A 13,560-nucleotide genomic window follows, 5' to 3' on the forward strand; every position below is an offset into this window, starting at 1 on the left:
AGAGAGCCCAGGAGAGCCCCGACGGCATAGACTTCACCCCGGCGTCCTGACCGTCTGAGTCCGGGGCTCGGCGCGCCTGGCTCCGTTGTGATTTTAACTTCTGTATTCCTGGTTCCTAGTTCCCTGTTCCTCGTCTTTGTCTCGGATGGATCTCCCAGCTATTGGATTTTGGACTCTGCCCTGATTTACCCTCTGGACTGTTTCGGACACGTACGCCTTCGCCCCACCCCCCCGAGCACCGGATCTCTGCCGTCACTGCCCTCCTGCCTGTCATCCCATCCTATTCCAGCTGTGTTTTCCCTGTTGTCCTTCTCCCGTCACTTACGGATTATACCGTCCGCACAGGGTCCTAAACAACGCTCTTTACGGGAGTCAGGACTGGCTCCCATGACAGTAATGGCTTAGCTTCCACTCTGGGCTTCCACACTCTGATCTCCCCAATGATCCCCTTACTTCAGCCGGTGTAAGAACACTGCTGTGGGGCTGCTGGTGCAGAATGGCTGGCACTACTCTCTCAGATGGGGGCTGCACTTCAGTGGGGAAAGCACTGTGTGGGATCCCTAGGGATGAAAGTACTAAGTTAATCAATTATCCACAGCAATGTCAGCACAAACCAGAGCACTTGAGAGCAAGAAAGGAATCAGATTGCAATGCATTTCCATTTCTCAAGACATTTAAAAGGGTATTGGATAATTGGGTACTGGATAATTCTAACCATCTTCGGGGTAGATTTGCATCATTATTAAAGATATTATTATTTTTATTACGAAAGACAATTTGTCCAATTTGTCCCATACCTGGTAAAACCTTAAACTGATCCAACTGTTTTGCAGCAGGAATCTTCCCAGTTTTCCTGTGATAGGTCATAGTGAATTAATGTGATTAGGTTCAATGTAACTTCTGAAAATGCCAGTTTGTCTAATGCAGCAGGAGAGGCAGTCAATCAATATGACAGGTACAGTATGTGCTCAGCTACAGTTAGGAATGTGCAAGCCTGGGATTTTTGTCATCAGAGGCTCGTCATCTCAGAGAGTTAGATTCCATTAACATTGATCTCTTTGAGGTAAAGTATAAATTTGTGCAGTAGGTGGGAAACCATACTGTACTTGCTGGCATTTGGACACCAGTCATTTCTCATTATTACTAAATCCTTAATATACAGAGTGCAGCAGTGCCTCTGTGTCGTCAGGGCTAGATCATTTCAGATTGCTTTATCATTGATCTGACAGCACATCGGCATGGAATTGAAAATTATATGTGGAAAACACTGGAGCTGAGCATTGGTTAATTTAAAGCAAATAATTACTCAGATCAAACTAATGATCATCATTAGTCATGTTGTATTATTGCTGTTTGAATTCAAACATCTAATTTAGTTACTCCATGCCACTCCAAGCCAGTACACTGTAAATGCTAAGCAAACTGCTTTTGTTCTTTGCATTTAGAACAGAAAACTTTCACTGTTCTAAGGTGGAAGATACACACAACAAGAGGGACATTTTCTGTGCAAAAGCAAATATTTAAGTTTTTTTTTACTACTGTGGCAAAGGGATACTATGGTATATCATGCTGAAACAACACTTTGAAATAATGGGACATGTACTGCCAATTTGCAAAACAGGTGTGTTTTTTAGTATTTTTTATGGGAACCCCATCAAATATGTTAATAATTACTAAGGGTTTCTTTATTGATTCATAACCCTGTGTTGCATTTGCAAAGTATTGCGTTCTGGAGGTGAAGGGTTAAAATGAATGATGAATTTTACTTTTTTAGGTGTTGTACTGGCATGTTGGCTTGTACTGCTGCCTCACAACTCTTGAGACACAGACTGGGTTCTGGAATGGACTCCTTCTATCTGGAGTCCGAATGGGTTTTCATCAAGAGCTCCAATTTAGCCTGCCTTCCAAAGACAGGCTGGCTGAATGAATCACTTTCTCTGTATGGTCTGTGTCTGTCCTGTGATGGACTGGTGCTCCTGTTCTTACAGGATAGGCTCTGGGTTTCTGTGATCTTTACCTGGCAACATCAGTTTTCAATCATGGCTGGCTCTCATTTAGACATTAAAATTCTCACCTGCTGCTCTCAGTACTGAATGCAGTTCTTGAGCAAAACACCAATTTTTAAATGACTCAAAACTGTGCTCTGGGATACAGTATTGTGTAAACGTAAAAGGCAACATGCCAAAAAAGAAACAAAAGCTCACCACTGCCATCGGCAATCTGATGCCCAGTTTACACCACAACCTGAGTTACAGTAACTTATACAATATATAATGACCCATGTAAGGAGGTTTTAGTCCCAGAGCGCTTATCCAATGTCTGTCGAAGTTTATGTGTAGAGGGTATTCACTGTGGTGACCTTTGGAGACCTGCATGTTACAAGTTTCATTCTTGTGTCTGAGAAGAGAGGCATTCTTTTGTGGGATAATGTCTCTGTGCTTAATTGTGTACATGCGGATTACATACCTTTCTGTGTGAATGTAGACACAGCCTAACATACACAATTTCATGTGTGCATGTGCACATGTAAAGGTAAAAACATTCCTGATATTCAGACTCTCACAAAAAGCTGAAATGAATAGATGACCTCTAATGACCTCTAAAAGACCCTCATCAATTAAGGCCTTCAGCAGCTGTAGGATGTGGGCTCATCGACCCAGGCAGGAATCAATGGAATAACATTTTAGAACACACGGTCGCCGGCCCCTGTAATCAGAGCTCTTGTGAAAAAGATCTCAGGTTGACTTCCTCAAAGCTAAAGGAGCTTTGTCATGTCTTTTCAAGTGAGGGGGTGTACCTGTATCTCTGCAGTGTGGCTGGAGAACAGTAGGGGGTGTGTGCTTCTGCTCTTTGTTTCTGATTGGTTGCAGCTAAAATCTTTTACATACTTATTTTGATATCACTCATTGTCCTTTATTGAGCTCTGCAGATACATAGGACTATTCATCTATGAATCTTTTCCATGTATTTCATATGAAGGTAATTAGATACTAGAATGGTACGAATAAAAAAGTCTGATATTCCTTGGAAGCATCTATAATACGGATTTTAGTCAAGTCTAACCATCACAGGATTCCTGATGTTCCCATCAGTAAGTGCTTCCATTTCCAGTCCTGTACATTTTCACTTGTGGCCCCTTATCCTTTTTCAGCTGTTAGCTGCTGAAATTGATCATGAGCTGCATTCCTCAAGCCAGGGGTCTGCAGGTTATTCATTTCTCTTTAAAGCACCAGAATCCTGAAGAGATGGGACAAGCTGTTAAATTGGTCATATTAATCCAATAAAGAGCTGATTCTGTCTGAGGATATCCCAGCTGGACTGAAAGACAGTAGAAACAGCAGTCCCCCGGGACAAGGTTTGGGGAACCTTGATTCCCTGTCACTGCAAGACTTTGCCCTTGCTAATCTTAAACAATCAAATTGACCTGCTCTGATCTGGGTTAATGAAGGATAAATTCAGTGTTTAAATTACTGCAGGGTACAAAGCAACGTAATGTCATCTTTCACAGCTTGTGCTCTTAACCTGAGTAATACAGAATGGCGAGTGGCTAGAGGGAATTGAATCCAGGTGCCCAGATGAAATACTCCTGCTCTCCTGCATTTTCCTCTCAACTGTCGCCCGCTTGCAGTGAGGCCAAAGTCACGCAAGTGTTTTCTAGGCAACAAAAACTGAAACTAGTAGCTCTGCGTTGAGCAATTTGATTGACAAGTTGCATCAACCTGTGTTTGTAAGTAGTGGCGACAGGCAGAGTTTCAATAGAGGTGCTGAACAAAGCGCTTTTCTTTACAATGAGGCTCAAGGTGAATGTAACACGAGGTTATTCAGAACAAAACATTATTTAGGAGCTCAACAAGTGGTAGAGGTGTGGTTAGGGATCTGGGCTTGTAACGAGAAGGTTGTGCGCTCACATCCCAGGTGAGACACTGCAATTGTCCCTTGAGCAAGGTGCTCAACCTGAAGTACAGGGTCCTGTATTGTGACACAGCTACACACACGCACACACGGACGCCAGATAACCTGCCAGTATGTCTTTGGACTGTGGGAGGAAACCGGAGCAGCTGTAGGAAACCCCTAGAAACACAGGGCTAACAAACTGCACAAAGACAGCACCCCTCAGATTGAACCTACAGTCCCAGTGCAGTGGGGCAGCAGTGCTGACCACTCCAAGCTGGATAAATCAGTACAAAAGTAAGATACTATGGACAAAGTCAATAAATATATAAATTTATAACAAAATGGGAAGGGAGTGAATATATAAGTATACAGTACTGTATAAATTATATAAAATCCACGGGAGTACCAGGGAAGAATTATAGACAGTTTTGGGACATAATCAGAAGTGGAAATGAGAAGGGGGCTTGTTTAGAATAACAAACACCTCTTTGCTGCACTGTTTTTATCATCGTTCTTTATGATCTTGCCGGCTTTTACGTAAATTGCGTTGAAACAACTGGACTGCAATGACAGCAAAGATCCACCTCTGAATCGCACGAGTGTTTTGCATGTTTTGTCGCCCCCTTGTGATCCGCTTTATGGTAACACAACGTGCTCTCTCGCTCTGATGTAAATACCTCTTCGCGGTAAGGTGCACTTCTGAATGTACCTGAACATTACATTGTAGTCGTTACTTACGTGCATTTTGTAAACCAATGACTTCAAACTGATTCTTGGTGTGCTTCATAATTACATGTGTTTTGGAACAGTTTATATCTGAGTGATATTTTAAATTAGACTTAGCTGACATACAGTAGCTCAGATGAGACAGACCGTCAAAAATGCAATTAAAAAAAACAACTAAGCAAAAACAGAAAAGACAATTACTTTTGTACGGAGAAAGTGTCATACTCCAGCATATTCTTGATTGTATTATTAACCAATCCATTACCGGGCTCTTTCCTGCGGCTGTGTAGGATGCTCGCTCTCGGAACTGAACGAAACAGAAGGGGAGACAACTGCTTGTGTACTGTCAGAGCAAGCGAAAGGGGGAGTGACTCGCATTGGTCCCAAGCACAACCCGTGAGAGGCGGCTCGCCGCTATGAAAGCAAGAGCTCGGCCACGTCTCAGCCCAAACGCGCAGAGTCTCCTCTCCTACCTGCCAGCCTGTCGCTAGATTCCCAAAGGTCCGGCACTTGGGATGTGAAGGGAATCACCGAGGACTGCTATCGACCGACAAGCCGGGGAGAGGGGGACGATAAAGAACATATTCCAGCGAATATATTCATAATAAACTTTTTTTTTTCGTAAAAGGATACTGATATTTTATTGCTAATAAGAACCAAGTCCGCCGTTGAAGCCGTGCCGGGGAAGATCATGGGTAGCGCGATGTTGGTAGTTCTTCTGGGAGCGGTGAGTGCGCGTTTGCTTCTTCCTTGCAGTTTCTGAGCGGTTGTTGGCTCGCCAGGGAAGTGGCAGAGCCTCTTTAATTAGCGAAGGTACTGGGCCAGTGTGCTGTGCGCCGCGGCAGGAGGTGCCTGTCTGCCCAGTGACAGAGGCTGTTTTTGATACGGGCTCCAGTGCACTGACAGCGCAATGTCAAGAGCCAGGCACTGTTTCGGGAGTCACTAAGACTCGCTCTTTCTCGCACCAGGCACCCTGCGGGTCGACAGACCGCCCGGGGTGATGTTTCGCAATTATGTCCAGAATAATTTGACAGGCAGGTGTCTCAATGTTTTGAGTCAGCTCTCCCACACAACAGGTGAGAAAATGTTTAAATGGGCGTGCGAGTTTGTTATTTCCGTTTTTCGCTGTGTCGAGGCATGCTTTTCTAAACGGGATGAATCGGTAAAACCTCAACGCACCGCGGCAGAATGAGGCACAGTTGTCTGAAGTGGGGAACATCTGTTGGGATGTTTTAGATTGGTACATCTCCAGTACGAGGATAACAATGCTAAAAATAATAACGAAGATTGTTTTGCGGTATAGTCTGAAGCAATACACTGTACAGCTGTGCACCGCTGTTTCTGAGCGGAGCTGCCTCATGCACGTCTCTGAATTATTTAAATCGCATTAAACTGTAAGCAAAGTAACCAGCGGCTTTTAGGGCAGCTCTTTACAGCGCAGCGCTAATGTGTGGGGCTAACCTTAAGTGAAGCCTCCACTTAGAAACGAAATCATCTGGTTGGCTGCCTGCGACCAAAGACAATTAGTCTCCCTGAATAAACCACAAATACACAGCGCTGCCTGCTTGCCTGGCCACGCTGCTTCGTGTTGAGCGCGTCGCTCGGAACCCGTGCTGGGGCTCAGCTTCAGACCCGCCAGCTCTCCCATGGAGACCCTCGTTATGCCTTATGCCTTTTCAGACAACTTGCAGCTTTTCTCCGCAATCAGAGCATTTGCAGAGGCATCATTTATGATGATACACGTTGTCGCACGTTGAGCGGTTGTCAGAAAATTATGTGGCCTCGTTAAAAGTGTGCTGAAAAACTGTCAATGTACAGTCAATGGATAGCTGGAAACCAAGCTTGAATTATAGTGAACTCTTAAAAACTGTAAGACATTTGTCTCGTTTTGTAATCAATATTATAACCCCAATGGCGTTGTACAACCCAGGACGCTCTGAGACGTGATGAGGTTTTAAGTTTTCTCTGAGATTAAAAGAAACTGATAGCGCATGCTATCCATTGACTGTACCCACATGAATAAAGGTGTATATTTATTACAGGGTTGCAGAACTGATCGTAAAGGTAAACCACAATATATTATCCTGCAGTAGTCAATTGTTTGTTCTGACACCACTTGTCAGAGGTCAACTAGAAAACGAGTTTGAGTCTTCCATCAGACAGGTAACTCATTTGAAGTCGAAGTTTTAAAGTGAGGAAACATATTATTATCCAGTTCCAGGGCTTTAAAAGGCTGTAAGCAATCAAAACCAGTTCGGCCTGCAGAGACATACCGTACCATTTTCACAGAGTGAGTGCTAGGGATCAGATAATCTCTTTTTGCTGCTGGATTTGAAAGAGCCGCCGTTGTGAACGGTCTGCTGTCGGAGGCAAAATCGTTTTTGTTAATTGAAACCAGCCGGTCACGTGTTCCGAGTGTGCGACAGTGCTCACTTACTGTACCTGCAGGAGAAACTGTCGACCTACTGTACCCAGCTTCGTTAAATGTATTATTCAAGATGTAAATTTATGGGGGGAAAATGTACATTTTGTTTGTGTATGTGCTGAATAAATTTATAGCGCATATTGGTTACATTTATATAGAATTAAACCATCAATTGAGAAGGTTATACTTTTGAAATCATGTTCCTACTCTGTTACAGTATATACAGTATACAGGTATATCGATTTCAGTATCTTTCTGTATTTCAACGTCGTACTGTACATTTCTCGTAGAGGAAACGCTCATATGATCTCCTGCCCACACTGGATCAGATATGCCAAACCGTTGCTCAGTATTTTTGGTAAATCTGTCACGAAAACGCAGTTTCCACCGTGACCTTTAGCGCAACACACTTGGCTGAGGGTGGCGTTGTTTAAAAAGGTCGCCGGTAGAGAGAAATTAATATTGCATTCTTCAGATTAGACTTCACGGAAGCCTGTTAATATTGGCGTCCTGGCTAAATCGAACAAACCCAGTTTTCCAATTAGATGCAGTATATTACAGTAGGTCTAATTGGGTCGATAACGTCATTTATATTCATTCTTCTACCCCACCTCCACACACACACCCATGAAACGCTTAGGTTGCCCCAGAGTAAAGGTAAGGTGTCTTCACCGCATAAAAGAAGGGGGAACGCGATGGCCTCGCACTTATGAAAGAAGATGACAGCCAGGGGGATACAGGAGAGATTCCTGTAGATTACTAACAAGTACAGTAGCTCCCTTTTGTAAAGATTAAAGGATCAGTGTCATCGCAGGCCTGATTGTGCCATTCCTTAAGTCTTCAGTTTGAACATTAGACATTTCTGACGTGTTGCGTATTATTTGCGAAACAAACAACCAATAAAGCAGATGTAAGGATCTGATGGTTTCGGGAGAGAAAGTACCCTCCGGCTAATAAGGTCTTAGAATACCATTCGAGACGAGATAAATCCGCAACAATTTCAATCCGGATGGATTAACCAAAATTAAACGGTCAAATGTGTCTTTTGTTAAATAAATGCAAAATGTATTCGGTTCCTACGAAGCTGCTTACGTGCTCATGCTACATTTTCTTTCCTGATTTTGATTTTAACACATGCGAGACAACTCATTTTTTTCAATTTATATATCGCAGTGCTTTATCAGCAGTATAGTAGAGGCTATCCTCATAACTACAAGACATATATACCCAAATATTGAAACACAAGCAATAGCTTTTCGAGGTATTATGATAAATTGAATAGGGTTGGGACATTTTAATTTAATTTAATGTAACTGAAATATAAAGCTATAAAAATGCATGTGATGAGCTTGTGATTCAACTAGTTTGGTTGTATAGTAGGTAGCGGTTTGATTCCATCTTATCCAGTTGATTCTTGAAAGAAGCCAAGACATTTGCTTCAATAATGACTGGGTAGCTTGTTCCAGACTCCCATAGCCCTTTGGTAAAAATATCTCCTTTCCTAAGTTTTAAATACACTTCTCCAAAGCTTCCATGAGAGTCAGTTCACATCTGTTTCACTGCCAATTCTGCAGAAGACGATTAGGTGACTTACCAAAGCCTTTAGAGGATTTTGAATACTTGGGTCTGGTCTGTCATAGTCTCTACAAGAGACCAGGGGTCTTTGATGTCACTGTGAGCTAAATGGCATAATTATGAAGCGGGGAACTGGAGGAGTTACCTGAGGAATCAAATTTAAGAACTAGATACGCTGTGCCCAGTGCCACAGTCTTATAACTGAAGAATGTCAACCCAACAATTGTGCCTGCAGTATTGAGGGGTCCCGTAGGTGCATAACAGAAGAAAACAAATAATAAAGACAACATTGGAGTAACTGAATTCAGAAGTGCAGGAGAACCTGTCTTGCAAACCCACACAGACGTGTAACTCTGGTATGGCCATGACACTCTGAATCTGCAGCTGAGTGTTGTAACTTGTCAATGAAGGTATTAAAGATAGGTGTGGATTGACAACACACTATAGTACTGTATTTCAAGTTATGGACAGGTTCCAAGGATGAATTCTGAAGCTGTGAGAGTCTGAGTAAGTTGCCGATAGAAACCAACCTTTTTTGTTTCGAGCTCTTTGTAATCAACACTGTGCAGTTTTTGTATATATAAGCAATTAATGAGTCTTGTCACTCTGTTGTTAGATGCTAAGGGCAGTAATAATTATTTTCTATTGTTGAAAAGGTGACGATAATATCCCTGGTAAGAGAAGGGCCAGATCAGATCATTAAAGAATTAGAAATCCACAAATTTGTCCACGTCAGTGCTTCAGTGAAATCTGTCTCTTTACATGGAGCCTTTGGTGATGTGTCATCTTTCACTTTTCCATCTTCAGCCACTCTATTGAATTTATGCATACGAATACTGGATAAGTGCATGGTGTTAAGTTTCTGGTTTCTCTACTTGGTTAATCTTCGATCAATCTGTTTAATTGACAAGTCAAGTGGTGTCAGTTTCGTTTTAAGTGAGGCTATCCAATCAATTTGTCTTGAATCATGTGGCGGCACAAAAAAGGACATAAAACATTGTAAGATTTTTTCCTGTGTGTTGATTTGAAAAGAAGAAGAAATTTGAAACTAACTTTTATTAGTAATAGATAAGACTGGATGGAGGTGTTTGTTTACACTACATTTAACGTTCCCTATTGTGTTAGATACTACTGTACTTCTCTTCCATCGGTAGTGGGTTTACTGTGGAAGGAATCTGGACATACTCTGTCATTCACTGTGCTAACTGTGTACAAGTGTGTCACCCACCATGCTACTGATATGGTAAAAAAATGGTTTCATCCATCTGATTCCTTCTACACAGCTTAGGAGGCTTTTTAGGAGAAATGTCAGGAAAATCTAGAACAAAGTATTTGCAATTCATGCAGAAGTACTTGTAAAATTTGTCTGTGCTCATACATGCTTTTCTAAATGGATCCTGTTCTGTAAACTAAACTTTGGTCCTTGGGTTAGACTTTGATATTTCTTTAATGTACTGCAAAAATCCATTAAAATGTTTACTGGGACTGACAAAGATACACTAACACTGTAAACATTTGCAGATGGTATGTATGGTGCACATGGAGCTTTGTTTAAAACAAAGCAGATCTTTTTTTTTCTCCCAATTGTTTCCCTTTTGGTTAACACGTGAGACCAGAGACAACGCATTTGGACTGGTGCAAAATTCAGTGCCAGGTGCTTTTCATTTTACTGGATCAAAGCTTTTCCCTTTTCCTTGCAAATCTGAAATTTGGATAATGAATTCAGTTTACTCAGGGATATTGAATATGAACCAGAGAAGATCGATTGGTGAGCCCACAAAAGGGATCACTTGCTCACTGCTGAAATATAAGGAAAGCACTGTTTGTGTTCTTTAATCAATATAAAGCATAAATCTATGCGGAATCTGTACTAGTTCTCTGCAGAAATAATGGTTGTCTGTGTGAACAGCTCACCAAATGACATTTCAGTTCTCTTCTTCCTGATATTACAACATTAAAGTGATCAGCGAACCAAAATAAAGTGCTAGCCACAATGACACACACTGGGTTACAAACAAGCTGGGGAAAACCCAGGATATCAAAGTCAGGCTACAGATTTAGCCTTAGACTACCATGGCTTTGGAATATAATCATTAGAATCTTAAAGACCCCTATTCACCGTTTAGCCTGAAGCAAGATCTAAAGCCACAATTTGTGAAGCACTTACAAGCACTCCAGAGAGAGAGATGCTGCTGGGGGAGAGGGGTTGAGCGAGTGGGTGTGTTGTGCAGATGTGTCCATTATGTGATCTTCCAAATGGTAAAAAAGGGCCCATTAAGTGCTGATGATTTTCAGAGAGCCAAGCCATGGCTGACAGCTAGGGTCAGGAAGTTAAACATATTCGTTCCTTGAGAACACAGGGAAGACTTCAGAGATCGCAGACCCCAACAGAAATGTGTGGAGAAGCACATGCCTCTGGGTCCTGCTCAGATTGAAGATGTCCTCTGGGTTTGTGGGATCTTGACTCTTCTCTGCTATGGATCCGTAAATAAAATAGGAATCCATTTTAAGGGTCACATTTCCTTCCTGCAGCTGGGGTTCCCCCTCCCTGTCCCTTTAGACTTGGATGAACCCCATCAGCTCAGACACGATGCATTCCCACCTCTGACGTTCTTCTCCCTGGTGATTTGGCTTGCTTAGTATTTCCTCAGCTGTGTTTGAGATGCTGGAGGTGAATGGTGGTGAATGTGGAGCAGCACCTCCTCCAAAGAGGGAACAGCAATTCTGTCATGAGTGAAGCAGAATGAAGGGAAGGTGGTGAGTATGTGGGTGTGGGAGTGATCCTGAAGGACAGCTCAGCCTTCAGAAGCAGACCGAGTTCGGTGTCGAGACAAGGCTAACAGCTGGCGAGGCCAGAATTCCTCCTGTGGAAAGGTAGCTCGGCTGACAGTGGGCGGGAAAGGGTTGAGCGTCTTGAGGTGGGTGAGGAGTGTGAGGAGTTTTTTCAGCATGGAATAAACCTATTACTTGTTCAGATATATCTACATGCAGTGTGTGCTGATGTCTGAGCCATTTCAGGTGGTTTTTGGAGCCTTTTTCTAAATAAAAAGACCAAGCAGAAAGATGGCTCTAGTGTGTTGACCAAGAGAGAGGAGGGATGCAGATTTAATTTTGAAACGAACAGAAATGCACAGTGTAGGCAGTGTGATAGAGCCCGATCTACACCATTAGCGGCTCCATTAGGGATGTGGAGCAGGGAGAATGGAGAGCGAGGGGGCTGTGGGTTTTCTCGCTGTGAGAAGCACAATAGTCTTTCTGCCTCCTCAGACCGCACTCCAGGCAGATTGCTAGATGAGAGGATCGAGTTACGCAGAGCCTGGAGGATTGTGCTGAAGGGCATGAGTCAGTCAACTCTGTTTTTTAGAACAGGGCTTAAAGAAAGCAGGACTGGCACATTCCAGAACTGGGCACCAGATTGGATTGCTGACCTTCTGGCTCAAAGGACCAGAGCTTTTCTTGTGTTCTGAAAAATCATGCAATGCAACTACAATACCTCCTGCACAGCATTTCTTGTACCCAGAATGCAGAAGTCAGGCTATAGTTTAGTTTCTCGGATACAATAGCACTGTTTGCATTGGGAACTTAAATCCCAATACTGCTCTACAGTACAGGTAATGGGTCTGGAATCTTTCCAATTGCTCCATGCTGCCCCCTAGCATTGAATAAGTCACATTTGTTACCAGTTTGAATTCTTTGGTGTCCTTAGAACTGCAGGTTAATGTCTCAGATAAAAGATATTCACCTGACATGCCAGTAGTTACATTACCACAATGTCCATTTGTTCTTGCTGTACAAAAATATATAACACTAACATAATGAAATACATTCTAAAGGGTGTATAGTATAGGGCAATAATATATTTTACAAGTTAAAAAGGAACGAATGTTAATTGCGTCTGTGCAAAATTAAGGTGAAGCAGTTTTTGTACATTCCAAAGTTTGATAGCAGACGTGAAATAGAAGTATTACTTCAAGGAGGACTGCTTGAGGCTGTGCATGTGCTGAGAAGAGTTTCTCATAGGACTGAACAGATTCTGCAACTGAGCATTGCGAAATGTGATTAAAGTAAAGTTTCTCTTCCACTTTCCTTGCTGTGAATTTTGGAGAGAAAGAGTACAATGGCATACAGGTGCTCATAACCTTCGACTAAGGAGTCTATAGCCCTAACTGCTCTCTTCAGCCCCCATGAGCTAATGTGAAACACATTAAAAAGGTTTGTGCGATGTAGCCCTCATCAAGATTTACCATGGTAAACCAGGGTATTGCAAAAAAGAGCAGCTAAGTGAAAGTGTGCTACAAAATATAGGAGAACAGTAAAAATAAGGTAAAATAGCAATAAAAGGTAGAGGAGAACCATGGTGAAAGTATATTTTCATGTACAGTACATTTACCTTGGCAAACCATACTTTCACAATATACCAACTGGGGACAAGAGTGACTCGATTTAGGTTTTTTTCCTATGGGGTCAGTCAAAGTGTCACACAATCCTGATGGTGCCCAGAGAGTTTTGTGCCAAGAGGCACAGCCTGAAATCGAACGAGGGATCAAAATTCTTTTCCTGGTCCTGGGTTTGATTCCAGCCTAAGGTACCTTCTGTGTGTATATTTTCCCCGAATCCATGTGAATTTTTTCTGGGAGCTCCAGTTGCTTCCCATGCTGGCTGGCTGCTGGTGAATTTGTGTCTGTAAGTTGTCCTTGTGTGACCTGTGGTTGATGGCCATTTGTTTGGGGCCGCAGTCCCACGTATCTCTTCAGGGACAGGGTCTAGGTGGACCCTCACTAGGAATAAGCACCTTTCTTATAATGGATGAGTGAAGCTTTAACCAAAGTCACACAGCAGGGACATCCAAAGGTAGAGCAGAAGCGGACTCAGTTACTCAATCCAGGTAACCCAGTGAGTCTGACACACAGTTGTAACTTAAACCTGGAACCTCCTGCTAG

The 13,560-nt window shown here is 42.6% G+C and overlaps 1 protein-coding gene across 2 annotated transcripts in view; it reads left to right on the top strand.

The window, feature by feature from the left end:
- The first annotated feature begins 4,980 nt into the window (after positions 1–4,980).
- Positions 4,981–13,560, top strand: part of LOC148638531 (tumor necrosis factor receptor superfamily member 16-like) — a 51,639-nt gene continuing 43,059 nt past the window's right edge. For both annotated transcript variants that reach the window (XM_088622742.1, XM_088622743.1), the window contains exon 1: positions 4,981–5,347. In XM_088622742.1, coding sequence (XP_088478868.1) covers positions 5,312–5,347 — 36 coding nt within the window. In that variant the 5' untranslated portion in view covers positions 4,981–5,311. The remainder of the gene's footprint in view (positions 5,348–13,560) is intronic.

This window comes from Lepisosteus platostomus, chromosome 28, assembly GCF_059453375.1.
Source record: "Lepisosteus platostomus isolate fLepPlt1 chromosome 28, fLepPlt1.hap1, whole genome shotgun sequence".
Classification (NCBI taxonomy): Eukaryota; Metazoa; Chordata; class Actinopteri; order Semionotiformes; family Lepisosteidae; genus Lepisosteus; species Lepisosteus platostomus.